At 38.7% G+C, this 16,120-nt stretch overlaps 1 protein-coding gene across 1 annotated transcript in view; it reads left to right on the top strand.

The window, feature by feature from the left end:
• The window catches only part of prex2 (phosphatidylinositol-3,4,5-trisphosphate-dependent Rac exchange factor 2), a 120,786-nt gene that overhangs the window by 52,762 nt on the left and 51,904 nt on the right, over window positions 1-16,120 (top strand). Inside the window, exons 9-13 of the mRNA XM_057824484.1 lie at window positions 2,420-2,569; window positions 2,643-2,784; window positions 7,822-7,922; window positions 11,870-11,973; window positions 12,036-12,085. Of these exons, the coding sequence (XP_057680467.1) occupies window positions 2,420-2,569; window positions 2,643-2,784; window positions 7,822-7,922; window positions 11,870-11,973; window positions 12,036-12,085 (547 nt within the window). The remainder of the gene's footprint in view (window positions 1-2,419; window positions 2,570-2,642; window positions 2,785-7,821; window positions 7,923-11,869; window positions 11,974-12,035; window positions 12,086-16,120) is intronic.

The following is a 16,120-nucleotide window of genomic DNA, read 5'->3' as shown; positions in this document are numbered from 1 at the left end:
AAACGTGAACTCATTTAAAAGAATTCAACACAAAAGTAAATTGAATGATTATTTAATTAAAGCCCTGAACATCATCATATTGTCCAGTAGCTAGTCTGAGACTGTCTGAGATTTACCGTATTTTTCGGACTATAAGTTGCGTTTTTTTTTTCATATTTTGGCGCAGGAGCAACTTAAGGGTGAAATTATTAACACATTATGATATCATTTCACATGTTATTTTGGTGTTTTGGAGGGGGGTGGAGGGCAATCATTTATGTAGCCTAGACTCTCTCATACAAAAATTGAGTTTGACAACACTGCTCTACAGTAAAAACTTTTATTGATATTGATATTGTACCCCCTGGTGGTCGAGTTATAGCACGCGTGACAACCAACCAGAGTGACAACCAACCCCGTTCTCGCCTACGTTTGCGTTCTTGATATTTTTACCTCATTCACTGCCATTGACGGTGATAGACTTCCAACCCATTTGGACTGGTAGGGTTAGCAGTAGTGCTGCAAATGTTCGATTAACTCGAGTAAGTCGATTAGAAAAAAAAAATTCGAATTACATTTTGGTAGGGGTGTAACGGTACACAAAAATCTCAGTTCAGTACGTACCTCAGTTTGGAGGTCACGGTTCGGTTCGTTTTCGGTACAGTAAGAAAGCAAAAATGCAAAATATAAATGTGATAGTTGTTTATTATACACCTTTGTGCTTTCAACAATAGGAACGTTAGCCTATACAAAGCTAGAATTCTGCTCAAAAAGTAGCGGGTATTTAAAGATAATCCAACAACAATTTGCCTTTCAGACCCCGCGTATTGGTCAGCTTTCTTTCTGAAAGAAAGAAGAAAAAAGAAGTCCCGTGCTAAAGAGAAAAGCAATCCCAATGACAAAGATTTTAACATGTATTTTACAAATGAAATGCCTCAATGAATCATTTTTTTTCATATGAACGGTTTTCAAAAGCTTTATTGGTGGATTTTCTCAAGTTAAAGCGCCACACAGAAATTAATAAATTTGATTGTGTAAGCAGGATCTGTGTATTATTCTTATTATTTAATTACAGGTGTTTTAGCTCATTTCAATTTATTTTATTTAAATGGGCTATTATTTATTTGATTATGTGTTTATATTTTACAAATGTGATGTAGTATTCATTTATGTTGTATATTTTATGTTGTATAACTTTAGTTCCAATGTGAATATTAGTTCCTACTTGTTTTGTTGTGGTAGGAGGGTTTTGTATTGAACACGGGGCCGTGTTGGTTATTATTATAGCAGAGAAGACAGCAGTGAATCAACAAAGACAAGTCAGCTGTGCCCCGATCCGCCACTCAAGAGATCTGATGGACTCAAAAAGTGGGTTACGATTGCATATTAGTTTGAAAATCGACCGGATCCACCATATTTTTGCATGAGTGACTTCCGGTCTGCCTGATCCTAGCTACCGGTAGTAGTATTGACGCAGGAGGGTCGTGTCTCGCATCAGTTAATAAACTCTGCCGTTGTTTTCGCGTGCGTCGTGTTGAGCCGCTTCTGGGACGCGTCTAACACGCGGCGGCACTGTGACTGGTGTGCATTGTATGATTGACTTTAACGCCCACGTTTCACTGCGTTCTTGCGGCGGCCACGTTGTCGCGCCGTTGACGTTTCTGGGTTATACTGTCCTACCGTGTTGGTCCTCATTATAGTAGAGAAGACGGAGTAAATATAATCTACACAAAGAAACTGTAACCCGATCAACTCAAAGCCTCGAAAAGTAAGAGTTACATTACGTCAGAAACTCGTTCGGTACGCCTCCGTTCCGAACCGAGCACCACGTACTGAAACGGTTCAATACAAATACATGTACCGTTACACCCTTACATTTTGGTGCTTCGAGTATTTGTTTTTTTAAAGTTTAAAGTTTGCATTTAGTTTTACACTGCCCTCTAGTGGCAACAGTGAATATAACTCATTTCACATGGCTGAATCCAGGTGCTCCCTGTTAAGACCAACATAAGCTAAGTTTTTGTTAATACATTCCTAATTTAGTTTGGAGGTGTATTTAGCCATTTTTTTGTGTGAATATGTGTTTGAACGATTTGTTAAGAGCATTGTAACAAAAAGTTAGCAGTTTATAGCATTTAAGATAGCAGACTTTTGCTAGATAAGTTAGTTAATTGTTCTTTTGTTGTACTTAGATCCTCATTTATTTATTATTTTTTTTATACTGTTCAAGGCTCAGCTCAGATATTTTATTATTTTATGTTCTTATCCGATTATTATTTGAACTAACTAGTTCATCGATTATTTGACTACTGAAATAATCGATAGCTGCAGCCCTAGTTGGCAGTGATCATTCGCCGCCAGCCTCTCTCAGTTCAAATGGATTGGACGTTTTATCGCCTTGAATGGCAGCTAACGAGTTAAAAATGTTTCTCTTTCGCAGCTGACTACCACAGCTCAGGCAACATCGTCAACAACGGCTGGAAGATCCACAACACTGCTAAGAACAAGTGGTTCGTATGCATGGCCAAAACGTCTGAGGAGAAGCAGGAGTGGCTGGAGGCTATCATGAAAGAGCGCGAACGCCGCAAGAGTCAGTAGACACCACTCACAAAACCTAAAAAGAGAATTAAAAAGGTGTCCTAATTTTTTTCCTCTGTTCATAGGTTTAACTCTCGGCATGGAGCAGGACACTTGGCTAATGGTCTCTGAGAAGGGAGAGAAGCTCTATCAGCTCATGAGCAAAGGACACCTCATCAAAGACCGAAAACGCAAGCTCAGTACTTTCCCGAAGTGCTTCCTGGGAAGGTGAGATACCTTTAAAATGATGTCATCAGATGAAAACTACTTTCCCACCATGTGTAGCGACTGATACACAACGCATTCCTCAACCAGCGTTCCTGCGGCGGCGCGACCAAAGCGGAACGCGGTGGCCGCCGGTTCCCAAACCGCCGGCCATGTAAATTCCGCCACAGTTATGTGCTCTCCTCCGCCACATGCTTTTAAAAATAAGAGATGTTGTTGTAGCGCAAGCGTTATTACTGGGTTTGACAGCTGACGTGAACATTAACGGAACATAATGGGGAAAAAAATTGGAATGAAATTACTTCAAAAATCTAATTTATTTTAAATGTTATAACATGGCAAAGTAATATAACAGCAAATCACACCTGCTTCAATCTAATATTAATTAAAGAAATTAAATCTAAAATATTTTTGATAAAGAGAATATTTACTGCCGGTTTTCTTTTTTTGTTTATTTAAACTGTAATGGTAAATATCATCTGCTTTCATTGAGGACTACAGAAATTTAATGTTAATTCAACACAAGCCTTACCAAGGATGGGTCAGTTGGTAAATATACCTGTTGAATTCAGAGAAGGATCATTTGACTCTAACCCTAATCAGACAACACCTATTGTGAGCGTTGATGTCTTCATTAGTCATTCGCATTCATAACAGCACCTTAGTTGATACCCTAGTTTAAACTAGGCATGTACCGGTATGATATTCTGACGGTATGATAACCTTAAACCAAAATCTCACGGTATCACGGTATTGCAATTACAGCTCTAAAATGTTACTTTGAAGTATTGGGGTTTAAAAAAACAATCATCATAATTTTTTCTGTTGAACAGGATTTTTATTTTTCAAACATATTAGCATATTGCAATCCAAATTGAAATTACAAAATATTTTAAATAAATGCAGTCCTTTAGGTGAGCCTAAACCCACAGCCACATCTCAACATTATTACCATCAGAACAAAAAATAATTGAATTATTTTCTGTAAAAAGCATATGTGTATGGCTCATATTGTGCTTACATTATACAAATACTCTCTTTTGCAACACAGTTGCCAGAAAAAAAAGCACATGTTTTACCACCCGTAGACACACTAAACACACTGGAGTTAACCCTCATAAAGTTGTGGTCAAAAGTTTACATACACTTGTGAAGAACATAATGTCATGGCTCTCTTGAGTTTCCAGTTATTTCTACAACTCTGATTTTTCTCCGATAGAGTGATTGGAACAGATACTTCTTTGTCACAAAAAACATTCATGAAGTTTGGTTCTTTTATGACTTTATTATGGGTTAACAGAAAAAGTGATCAAATCTGCTGGGTCAAAAATATACATACATGGATCTGAAAAAGCGAATCGTTGACTTGAACAAGATAGGAAAGTCACTTGGAGCCATTTCAAAGCAGCTGCAGGTCCCAAGAGCAACAGTGCAAACAATTGTGTGTAAGTATAAAGTGCATGGCACTGTTTTGTCACTGCCACGATCAGGAAGAAAACTCAAGCTATCACCTGCTGCTTGGGCGCAGTTGGGTGTTCCAACAGGACAATGACCCCAAACACACATCAAAAGTGGTAATGGAATGGCTAAATCAGGCTAGAATTAAGGTTTTCGAATGGCCTTCCCAAAGTCCTGACTTAAACCCCATTGAGAACTTGTGGACAATGCTGAAGAAACAAGTCCATGTCAGAAAGCCATCAAATTTAACTGAACTGCACCAATTCTGTCAAGAGGAGTGGTCAAAGATTCAACCAGAAGCTTGGAGGTATTGCCTCCCCTGGCAGGCACCCTCCGCAAACATGTTTTACTTGTCGGCTGGCCCTCCTCCTTTAAGCCGCGGCCGTCTGTAACGTTTCTGCAAGTGAAGTATTCCAATACCAGCGATCCAGAATTGTCCCTCCGACGTGTTTTGCCTTGTTTTTTTACCATTGTCGATGAATGAATTGTCAACCTGTTATCGGTGAGCCTTCTTCAATCTTTTGGAACATGTAGTCAGTACAAAGGGTTAACATGGGAGTGAACGCGCGGAATTCAGCCCGCTGCGGAAACACCGCCAGCCGAACGAAGTGCCGCTCTGCTGGCACCGCTCCCACAAGCCAACCGGTGGGGGTCAACATTCCGAGCGAAAAAGTTTAGGAGTTTCACTTCCTCCAGCCATCGTGTAGCACAGCTGACTCACTGACACTGAGCAACAACTGGTGGGGGAGGGTCGAGCCTTGCAGCTGCAAGCGAGGGATTTCTCCCTGCATTTTTGGGACATAAAAAATAGCTAATACCGTTGGGACGGCATGACGGAAAATTTTTGCGGTTCTGAAACCTTGACGTTTTCATACCACTGTATGCCTTGAAACTGGTAATCAACACATGTCTAGTTGAAACATTACTTTTTGTAATTTTCAATTTTAATTCCTGTTCAATTGTAGCTATCCAGAGCAGTGTTGTTTTTGGCAGCCCTTTTCATTTTTGTCATAGTCATACTTATTACTCTTAGTCATGTTTTTGTTATTTCAAAATGTTTTCATCTTCGTCTGGTTTTAGTCGACGAAATCTCATACAAATTTCGTCTAGTTTTAGTCGACCGTTACTCAAAATGTTTTCATCTGTAATATTCAAAAGTTTTAGTAAAAAAAATAAAGGTTTCCAACAATTTCGAATTAACATAGACAGATGAGCACATATTGTAGCATCTATAACTCATTCACTCCCAGCCATTTTCACCGGTGCAGCCCCCTTCGCTCCCGGCCGTTTTACTGGATTTTGACTGATTTTGCAAGGCCCACAGAAAATTCTTTTCTATTGCTATTTAAACATGGAACCCACCAAAAGAAAGATTAGACTCTCTTCTTTCAGCAGTAAAAAAAGTTATTTCATATCTTTTTCCATTCTTTAGAAATCAGCATTAGAAAATAGCTTAGTTTGAGCAATTTTCCAATTTCTGATTGAGCTTTTTGTGAAAGCATACATTTCAAACATAACTTTGATTTTAACACAGCTATTTTTTGCTTTAGTTACATCCCAGACATCTGAATAATGTTTTCTGTTTACAAAATAACATAAACAACAAGACAAATAGAGCTTTGATAGCAAAGTATCAATTTATTTACACATAACCAACTGAGAGATGACGCTGTTGTGGCCGTGTCAGCCGGGGTAAACTTTCCCCCCCAACGCCGCCTGTCTCTGCTCAGCGAGCAGCACGGACTCAAAGGCATCGTCCGCTGCACTGGTGGTCCCGGTCGTTCTGCTCGGTCCTCCAGTGCCTGGCATGCCGGTTGTCCTCCCGGTTGTTCTGCTCGGTCATCCACCGCCTGGCATCCTGGACGTCCATTCAGTCGTCTTCCGTCGGCGCCCCGGCCGTTCGTTCAGTTGAATCGGGTTGCGGGTCTTACCAAATGCGCTAATGCCCTCCAATGGCCAGTTTTATTGCTTTAAAATGGATTTTCAGCTTTGTGCTTTGGAGCTAAGTTGAATCAGAACCCAGAGATGTGTCCCCAAAAGTGTCCCAAAGACTTTGGGACACTGAAACAATTAAAAATAGAACGTATTTATACGTTTTTGAGAGCAAATGAGTTAAGGACAACGCCAACTTTGTGATGATAATACACTCAGCAGGAAAACAGTGCATTATTTTTAAATAAACCTACCTAGAAGCCACGAACTGTATATTAAAAAAAAAAAAAATTGTCCGAGCGTTTAACATCCTCCAGACTTACTGACCAGAGACCAAAAAGCAAAGTGGCTCTGCTTAAGACTCGCCAGTGTTTTAAGTGGACGTTCGCCATTCTGGAACTAACGCCAACGTGAATGCTACGCTAACGCTAGGAGTTACATTTAACATCTGATGATCACTCAGCACAGACCTTTAAAGGCTAAAGCAACATTGCATATTCTCTTGCCAAGGCAAGAACACAAATCTCACCATGTGTTTCCAAACAAGCAAGATGAAGCGCAGCCTAGCTTGAAACGCATCCTAAATTCCTGTGAGGAGGGACATTTCACATGAGTGACACGACCCAAGCACTGCTACGATGCAAGCTGACGTACTCCACATACAATATAAAAATGTCACACATTGTGAACATGCCATGACAGAAACGATGTGGCATTTTCATCTTCTTGTCGTCTCGTCAGACGAAAACTGTCATTCTTCTCGCTATGTTCTTGTCTCCCAAGCCACGTTTTTAGCTCGTCATCGTCATGAAAAATTTTTTCGGCAACGAAATATTTTTGTTATCGTTATTGTTGATGAAAACAATGCTGATCCAGAGTGTCTATTGGTGAGTTCTGTAGGCCAAAAAAACATGTTGGTTTTGCAGTGTTAAACTAAAAATAAATGTAATATATAGTTTTTAATAAATAAGAAGAATAAATAAATAAAAAATACAATCTCTAAAATAGGTAAAAACATTTCTTTCAATCTAATCGATTAATCAACTATCAACTATCAATATTTGTCGATTAATCTTGGCTGCCCTAATTAGCCGCGACATGCTTATCACTCCACAAAAACATGGTGTGTTGTTTAAATATTTTCTATTAAAATCATAATTTAGTGATGCTGCTTTTATTTAGGCAGATTTCTTCTTGTTCCTGTTTAACCAGAAGGCGCACTGACTGTGAAAAGTTACTTTTTTATGTGCATGTTCACAGGACTGATTATGGACCAACATTTTGTGCACAAATAACTTTAGATGTCCTGTGACTAGCGCTGCACATATTTTTCCCTCAACTTGTGGCATTTAAATCCATGAGAACTTTTCTGCATTTTCTCTTCCTCTCTGGCATACAATTGGATACGATTGGAGCTTTTTTTTCCCCCTTGGCCGCGTGTCTCTGGGACGTCAAGGACGAGCGCTCGGGGAGAGTGCCGTGTTTGTTTGGCTTGTGTGGCCAGATGAGGAACGTCAAGGATGTAATCACAAAAATGAAGCCATCAGATTAGCTGCTGTGTTTGTTGTGCTGCTACTCGTGTTGTTTCCTCCTCCACACTTGACTTGTCCGTGTTTTTGTTTTTTTTATATCATTTTTGCGTCTTTTCAGTGAGTTTGTATCCTGGCTGATGGAAATCGGCGAGACGGACAACCCAGAGGAAGGCGTCCATCTTGGTCAGGCGCTGCTGGAGAATGGCATCATCCATCATGGTGGGTCTACATTTGGCTTCCTCGAAACGGGGGTGTCAAAGCAGTGGTGGAACAAATTGAACAGTGACCGGGTGCGATGAGCAGAAGCTGGATCCCCTAAGTGGACCGTCCAACGGGGAGTTTGCTAGTGGACAATTATTCGCGGGCCCCTCCACATTTTCGCAGCCCTGTCAAGATAATCGTCCGGTGTGTGTATGTGATTGTGGGGGTGAGGGGGTGAAAGTGGACATTTTTTTTGTGGGCTCTTTCAGACAACCGGCCAAGTGGCTGGCAGTGATATTTTACCTTTCTGTTTGGCCCTCCCCTCGCCCAACCACGACCACTTTACGTCTGCAAACCAGACCCATCAGAGGCTTATTTTTACTCTACTCAAACACCAGAACAAAGTGCAATTTGTTTGGTCAGGGATATTTCTAATTTTATTGGTTATTTTTAATGTTAATGTGTTTTTAATGAGAAATGAGCACTTTACGTTATCTTTTTTGAAGTTGCGTTTGGTCAACCATTTTCAAAGAGCCAAAAATAGCAAAGAAGGTGGCCAAACCTCATGATTTGATTTCGATGGGTAAAGTTTCATCAAATCATCTCCCAGAAGTGGCAATAGCAAATAATTCAGTGTATTTATGGTTTAGAGACGCGAAAGCGCCATGTCCTTCAGCAGCATGCTGACGTCTGAAGGGGTGACTATATATCGCTAATGTTAATTAGTGCTGTCAAATTTATCGCGTTAACGGGCGGTAATTAATTTTTTGAATTAATCACGTTAAAATATTTGACGCATTTAACGCATGCACGGAATGACCCGCTCATGCATTGCCTCAAACAGATTACAATGACGCTGTTTTTTGCACATTGAGAGCTAAGAGGCAGAGAAAGGCGAGTGGACAATTGCCTTGCACAGCCAGACTATTCTCCCTGTATTTTTCAAACACTGTGAGAAATAGTCTGGGACCCAGCCCATTAACGGCCTCTCGAGCAAGGTACAAAATCAATTGTCCAATCAGATTCGTTTATTTGCGTGACGTGTTCTTAACAAGTAACGTCACTCTTGCGCGCTGAAAGTCGTCTCTACAACAACACAGATGACGAACAGGAGAGCCGAGAATATGTTCCAATCCGCGGTAAAACCAGTTTTAAATTACCAAAAATTTACAACAGTCAACATGGCTCGCGCAAGCCAAGTTGAATAAACTAAGCTAATTGCTTGTCGCTTTAACAACGTAACGTCTGCCCGCAGCTGATTGGTCCACTCCGCTGTCTGTTTGTTGTGGCTTGCTCCGCCCTCGGAATTTGATCCGCCGGACGGTCGCCAGACTCAATCGCTGGAACAGCGGTGAGTCTCCGCTGTCTGTTTGCTGTGGCTTGCTCCGCCCTCGGAATTTGATCCGCCGGACAGTCGCCAGACTCAATCGCTGGAACAGCGGTGAGTCTGGTATACCAGGCAAAGTGGACACAGGCGTTCATTGGACCGCGCCGTTTATTGGCATAAGCTTCGGCAACTCCTTCACAACAAACATAAGTATCATTTAATGAAAGCACAACAAAAATAATATTCTTATTTCTCAAAAAAAAAAATGTTCATTCACAATCGAAATAGCTATGCAAAATACACATAAAACTTACTCAGACTTCGGTCAAACTCTATTCAAACATTTTTTAGTTTAGCTCAACAAATACACTTGATGGCAATATTTAGTCACAATATACAAACTATCAGAGGTCTCGTACGTCAGCACTCAAATGACCGTGTACAATGTATGGACCAGTAAACAGGGAACTACGGCGTCGGTCGAAGGACAAAACACACTCATTGGCTTGATTTCTAAGTAATTTAAAACTCTCCATTGACACCTTGTGGTGTATTTCAATCACAACCTTACGTAGTTAAAGACTGTTGAAGAACGGCAGGGAGCCAATGTGATGTCACCGCTCGGCGACGTCAACAATGGCGAGCTACTAGTTTATTTTTTGATTGAAATTTTTACAAATTTTATCAAAACGAAAACATTAAGAGGGGTTTTAATATAAAATTACTATAACTTGTACTAACATTTATCTTTTAAAAACTATAAGTCTTTCTATCCGTGGATCCTTTTCACAGAAAGAATGTTAATAATGTTAATACCATCTTGTGGATTTATTGTTATAATAAACAAATACAGTACTTATGTACAGTATGTTGAATGTATATATCCGTCTTGTGTCTTATCTTTTTCATTCCAACAATAATTTACAGAAAAATACGGGATATTTTAGAGATGGTTTGAATTGCAATTGATTACGATTAATTAATTTTAAAGCTGTGATTAACTCCATTAAAATTTTTAATCGTTTGACAGCCCTAATGTTAATATATATATTTTATAATACAGTTAGTATATACTGTTTATATATATATATATATATATATATATATATATATATATATATACAGTGGGGAGAGCAAGTATTTGATACATTGCCAATGGGCAAACCCATTGGCAGTGTATCAAATACTTGTTCTCCCCACTGTAAATGGCGGAAAACACTCAGGTGACTTAAGTTCCGCTCTGAGACCCGCAGTTTGGCCAAATTTCAAAATTGTCCTATGCGCCTGTGTGATACATCATTGGAAAGCTTAAAATCTCAATTTTCTGGGGGTAGAAAAATTTTGGACCGGAGGGGAGTTTTTTAGCAAAAAAAAAAATTAAACGGTGCTATAACAAGGGTAGCAATGCAGAAATCGCAGACATCAAGGAGTGGTCGAGATTTTCTTTGCCAAATATTTACCCTTTTAAACTTTAAAAAAAAAAAATGTTTTCTTTGTTTGGATCGATTATTCATCATCTAAAATATCGGGGACCGTATCAAAAAATACACTCAAGCAATAGTTAAGAGGTAGATGTTTTTTTTCATTGTGGCGTAATTAGTTTGAAAGCTTAAAATATGTGCGTGAATCATTTTATAAAGTCTTTTTTTTTTTTTTTTTAAACTAAATATTAGACATAAATTAATATTCAAAGCTAAAAATGATAGACCTTTCGAATAATAAATATAATTCATTTTTATGGTGGGTTGAAACAAAAGCGGTTACGCAGTGTCTGTAAAAGGGGGTCTCCAGGGTAAAACGGACAAATTAAAAATAGTCTGTGGGCATAATGCACCAAGAAACTGCTATGGCAGCATGTAAATATATTGTTCGATCAAACACCACAATTCTTTTGGCTAAAAATACAGCAGTTTATTTTAAAGAGGGGTGCAAGAGCATAAACCGCTTTTTTAGCCTTGTCTGTGATCTCCACCATATATATGTATATATTAACATTTATCTTTATTAAAAAAGGGGAGAAAAAGTAAATATTATTTATTTTACATATTTTTTTTTTAAATTCACAAATAACAAAAACTACAAAAATTGTGATTCCATTTTTTTTGGTTTGCGTTATTTTAATTTGAAAAACTGAATATGGGAAAAAATTGTAAATGATCTTATAATTTGTTTTCCAGAAAAAAACACTAAATATTCTCTTTATATTTTTTAAGTTCTATAAAAATGTTTTCCATCAAAATATTCTTTGCAAATTTTTATAAAGGACAAAAAACAGTAAATATTCTGAATTAATCAGATTTTTAATTGACTTAAAAGCATGAATTCGATTGGTTGATTGACTTTTGCGGACCAAACAAAATCATGCGGCAGGCCGTATCCCGCCCCCGGACCGTGAGTTTGACACCCGCGCTCTAAAGTCTGTGTGTTTTAGTGGCACACTTCCTGTGTATTTAGCTCATGAAGTCATAAGCTGCTCCGCATTGCTTTTCTTCACCGTCCCCAAAAACTTTAAAAATCACTTGGCGGCCCTTTATTGCTTCCTCTGAGGGAAATAAAATGGAATTCTGCGGAAAACAACACAATATACTCCCATAAAAGTGTTTTTTTTTTTTTTTATTGTCATTATTTTTTTATTTAGTCACCGACAAGCACCAGTTCAAACCTGAGCCAGTCTTGTACCGCTTCCGCTACGATGACGGCACCTACCACCCGAGGAGCGACATGCATGATGTCATATCCAAGGTAAATAAAAATAGTTTGCTGTTCTGTAGTACTGTAGTTTTATTTCTTTCTTTCTTACGCAGGGTGTTCGCCTCTTCTGTCGGCTTCACAGCCTCTTCACTCCAGTCATTAGGTGGGTCTTCAGCAACATTTTTTTTCACGTTTGAGTGGATTTCTGTGGTGGGGGCTTTGTTTTTCAGAGCCCGAGAATGTTCCAGTTTAATTGGAGTGACTATCCCTGCTTAATTAGGCAGGGAATATCTTGGCCAAGTACGCATTGCGCCAACTTTTGAGGAAAAACTGAGCCTCATTCAGTCCCTGTTTTTGTGTCTTGAAGTAAAATATTTGGAAATGTTTTTTTAAGGAGGCCTGCACTAATATTTTAACCCTTTCATGCACGAATGGTTTCTTTCAATCATTTATGTCATTGACGTCCAATCCATTTCGACGTTCATTCGCCCCTCACAGTCAAAATGGATTGGACGTCCAGCGCCGTCAATGGTAGCCAGTGAGTTCAATGGGTGAATGTCTACATAAGACCTTTTCCAGAATAGAAGGCCAGTATTTTTTTAGCATTGTTTTTGTTCAACAATTCTCCTCGAATATAATAACATTTTTCCATTTTTGTATAGATGTGTCCGATATTGACTTTATTGTCCAACTCCAAAAATCCGATACCAATATATGCAGTTGTGGACTTGACATATTATGGCTAATTGTATTGTCATGCCACACTGGATGCTTTAATATTGATAAATGTAACAACTTTAAGGTTCTATAAATAAAAATTCTGTGAAAAATGCTCTTTCATATGCTTCAATGCGGTTTGATGATATCATCAACAAGCGTAGTAGTAAAGAATATAAGACGGCCTTGATTATAAGAAGACCCCCTCTTTTTTAAAACCCAAGTTTGAAAAAAGACTTTTTAAACACCAAATCAATTTTTATACAGAAAATAATTACAGTACATCTGAAACAAATGATTATAACAATATATTTGAGAGAAAAAGCATGTTATTTTGCCTCATTCAAATCTTAATATCTGAACAGTGAAATATGTAAACTAAAATGCAATCTTATTCATAAATGAATGGCTTTCTGGTTTTTGAAATATAAATAAACCAATCTATTGTGATAAAACAACAAAATTGCAATAACTGCATTAACCATCAAAGTGAAGTTTAACTGTAACTGTAGTCTTGAAACAAATATGAATAAGGAAGAACATTGCAATAAAATAATGCAAACTGGTTAAACTTGAGAGTAGCTGAGATCTGTCATGACAGAACATTGCTTCAATGATATCTGGCGCCATCTAGCATTGTGAATGGGTATAACGTCTAGACCGCAAATATAAGACGACCCCCACTTTTTCAGTCTTATTTCAATGCAAAAAAACACCGTCTTATATTCGGGCTAATACAGTATAATTTAAATGTTACATTTGTCTGCATTATTTGTAAATAAATGCATGGTATAATAAATCATGTCTCATTTAAATAAAAGTAATAATAAATGAGCCTAAATGTCTGTATTTAAATAAAAGTAATACAGTGATCCCTCGTTTTTCGCGGTTAATGGGGACCAGAACCCGCCGTGATAAGTGAAAAAACGCGAATGAGTTCACCACGATAAGTGAAAAACCGCGAATGAGTTGCCGCAGCAACTGTTTGACAAGTTAAACGATGATTGATGCACGCGGCGCTTTGAAGGTTGAGTCTCTGGCAAGATCAAAGCTTAACCTTCTGTCAATCATCATTTACTTTAATAAGCAACTCCAGTTCACACTCTGACGAACAAAGAGCAGGGACAGGGAGGAAGGGAGAGACAGACTGTGATCAGCTCGGGACAGAAAAATCTGCGATGGACTGAGGGCGTGAAGTAGCAAGGAATCACTGTAATTCACAAATAAACCCCGAAAGCGCCACTAGGTGAAGACAAAGCATTACAAATAATAGCAGGCGAAAGGCACAGACTTGTCAAGTCAATGTATTGTCAATGAATTCTTCCAAGATGCATTTTTCTGGGCTTCTTTTTTTTGTATTTTATTACTTTTGTTAGTGACTATTTCTTTCTGGTAATGCTGTGGCTATATGTAATGAATTTATAATTCATGATTTTTCAGTCATTTTTTGTTCATTTAAATTTTGCACCATGAATGCAAATAGTTTGCATCTTAGTTTGGAGACATCTAATGGTCAGTAAGCACAACTGCTGTGCTAAGCTGTGACCGGTCCTTGTACAAAGGCAGAAGAATGTTTATAAATTAACTAGGAGTGGGAACCTCTTGGTGCCAATTCGTATCGCAGCGTGATACGATTTGCGATACCAAGCTCACGATAACGATGATCTGACGATACAACGATTATCGATACATTGCTCAGGAAATCATTCTATGATTTTCTACAAACAACCAATAAACAGATAAACAAGTTTCTGCTGTGAATTGGATTGAGTTTATCACTAGTAGACGTCCAATCCATTTGAACTGGGAGGATGGCAGCGAATGAACATACGTTCATTCGCTGCCATCCCTCCCACTTCAAACGGATTGAACGTCTATGGCCGTCAGTGGCAGCCAATGCCAGGCAATGAGGTCATTTTGGGCCATTTAAGCTCATTTACCTGTTCATTTTCAATTACTTCCTGTTCATTTAGGGGTATTTTATGGGTCACTTCCTGTTTATTTTGAGTTACAGAAAAGGATGTGACCTGGGAGTCACCCAATTGAATAGGCAGTGACTCAAACTCAACAGGAAATGACCTGTAAATGCCCCGAAAATCGGACCGAATGACTGAATGCTCTGGTTTTGAATGAACAAACGTTCCCAGTCGAAATGGATTGGGCGTCGAGTACCGTCAATGGCAGCCTTAGAGTTAACTGAGAATAAATTGAAGAAACTACCAGCCGTAGCAAGTCTACTCTGCTCTGTTTATTTGTCATCCAAGACTTGGGGTGCATTCAGGTTCATGGCAATGAAAATAGTAAACACACACAGCCTACCTTTGCAAGAACGATGGAGTTGCCGTTTGATACGGTCATAATGTGCAGGTCCTGCACCCATCCGCAGCAAAATTCGTAGCTTTGTACCGATTTGTAATTTGATGAGTTTAGTAACATGCACCAAACAATAAATACAGTAGAATGGCCATTTCGCGTAATTGTGGAAGCCCGTCGACATCTTTACTCCATTTGTCTTCGGCTTGCTCGTAAGGGTCAACATTGTTCACATCCTTAAGTTTGATCACATATCTGTTCTTCGCCTTAGTGACGTGTTTGTCTCTTTATCGAACTGGTAAGTTGAAGTTTATTGTCCCGCGAGCCAGACCTGCTTCCAATATGGCTGCGTTTTTGTCAAATCTCACGTGATCCCCCACTCTGTGACGTAAACGCTCAAGCCTAATAGCGCACGTACTTCAGAGCCGGTGTTTTCACACACAAACCGGAAAAGCGCGTGCGTGCGTCAAACACACACACGCAAAACAGACGCAGAGGGATATGATGGCAGAGCATTCAGAGGAAAATTTGTCCTTTACGAGGTGGAGATATAAAAACTATTTCAAGTTGGTCGAAATTGAAGGAAAGAACATGGATGTAAAATGTAATTTAAGTCCCGGGGCAAAGCTTTTGTCGATATCTGTGGTAAGCAAATCAAATCTGTTTATTTTTGTTGCACTTCAAGTGTAGGATAAATCTGTTGCTGGTGAGGTGCAGTAAATATTACAAGGTTCTATAACCCAACTGCCTGTCTGTTCTTCTCTATTCAACTGACTTGAATACTGCTCAGAAAATTTCAAATTCTTTGACATACAGCAACTTCTTTTTAAAGTAACTGAAATAGTTACTTTCCCTGGTAACTAGTTACTTTTACTATAGAGTAATTCAGTTACTAACTCACTTTTTGGAAAAAGTAGTGATTAACTATAACTAATTACTTTTTTAAAGTAACGTGCCCAACACTGCTTATTCAGCATGTTGTTCTCTATCGTATTTGTATTTTAAATTGCCTTTCAAGATGACATATCTGTTCTATGTGTTGGATTTTATTAAGTAAATTTCCGCCAAAAATGCGACTTATACTCCGGTGCGACTTATTTATGTTTTTTTCCTCTTCGTTGGGCATTTTATGGCTGGTGTGACTTATAGTCCGAAAAATTCGGTACTT

The sequence above is a fragment of the Corythoichthys intestinalis genome, chromosome 20, assembly GCF_030265065.1.
Source record: "Corythoichthys intestinalis isolate RoL2023-P3 chromosome 20, ASM3026506v1, whole genome shotgun sequence".
NCBI classification, from domain to species: Eukaryota; Metazoa; Chordata; class Actinopteri; order Syngnathiformes; family Syngnathidae; genus Corythoichthys; species Corythoichthys intestinalis.
The sequence above is the reverse complement of the archived record's forward strand: the minus strand, read 5'-3'. Positions and strand labels throughout refer to the sequence as shown.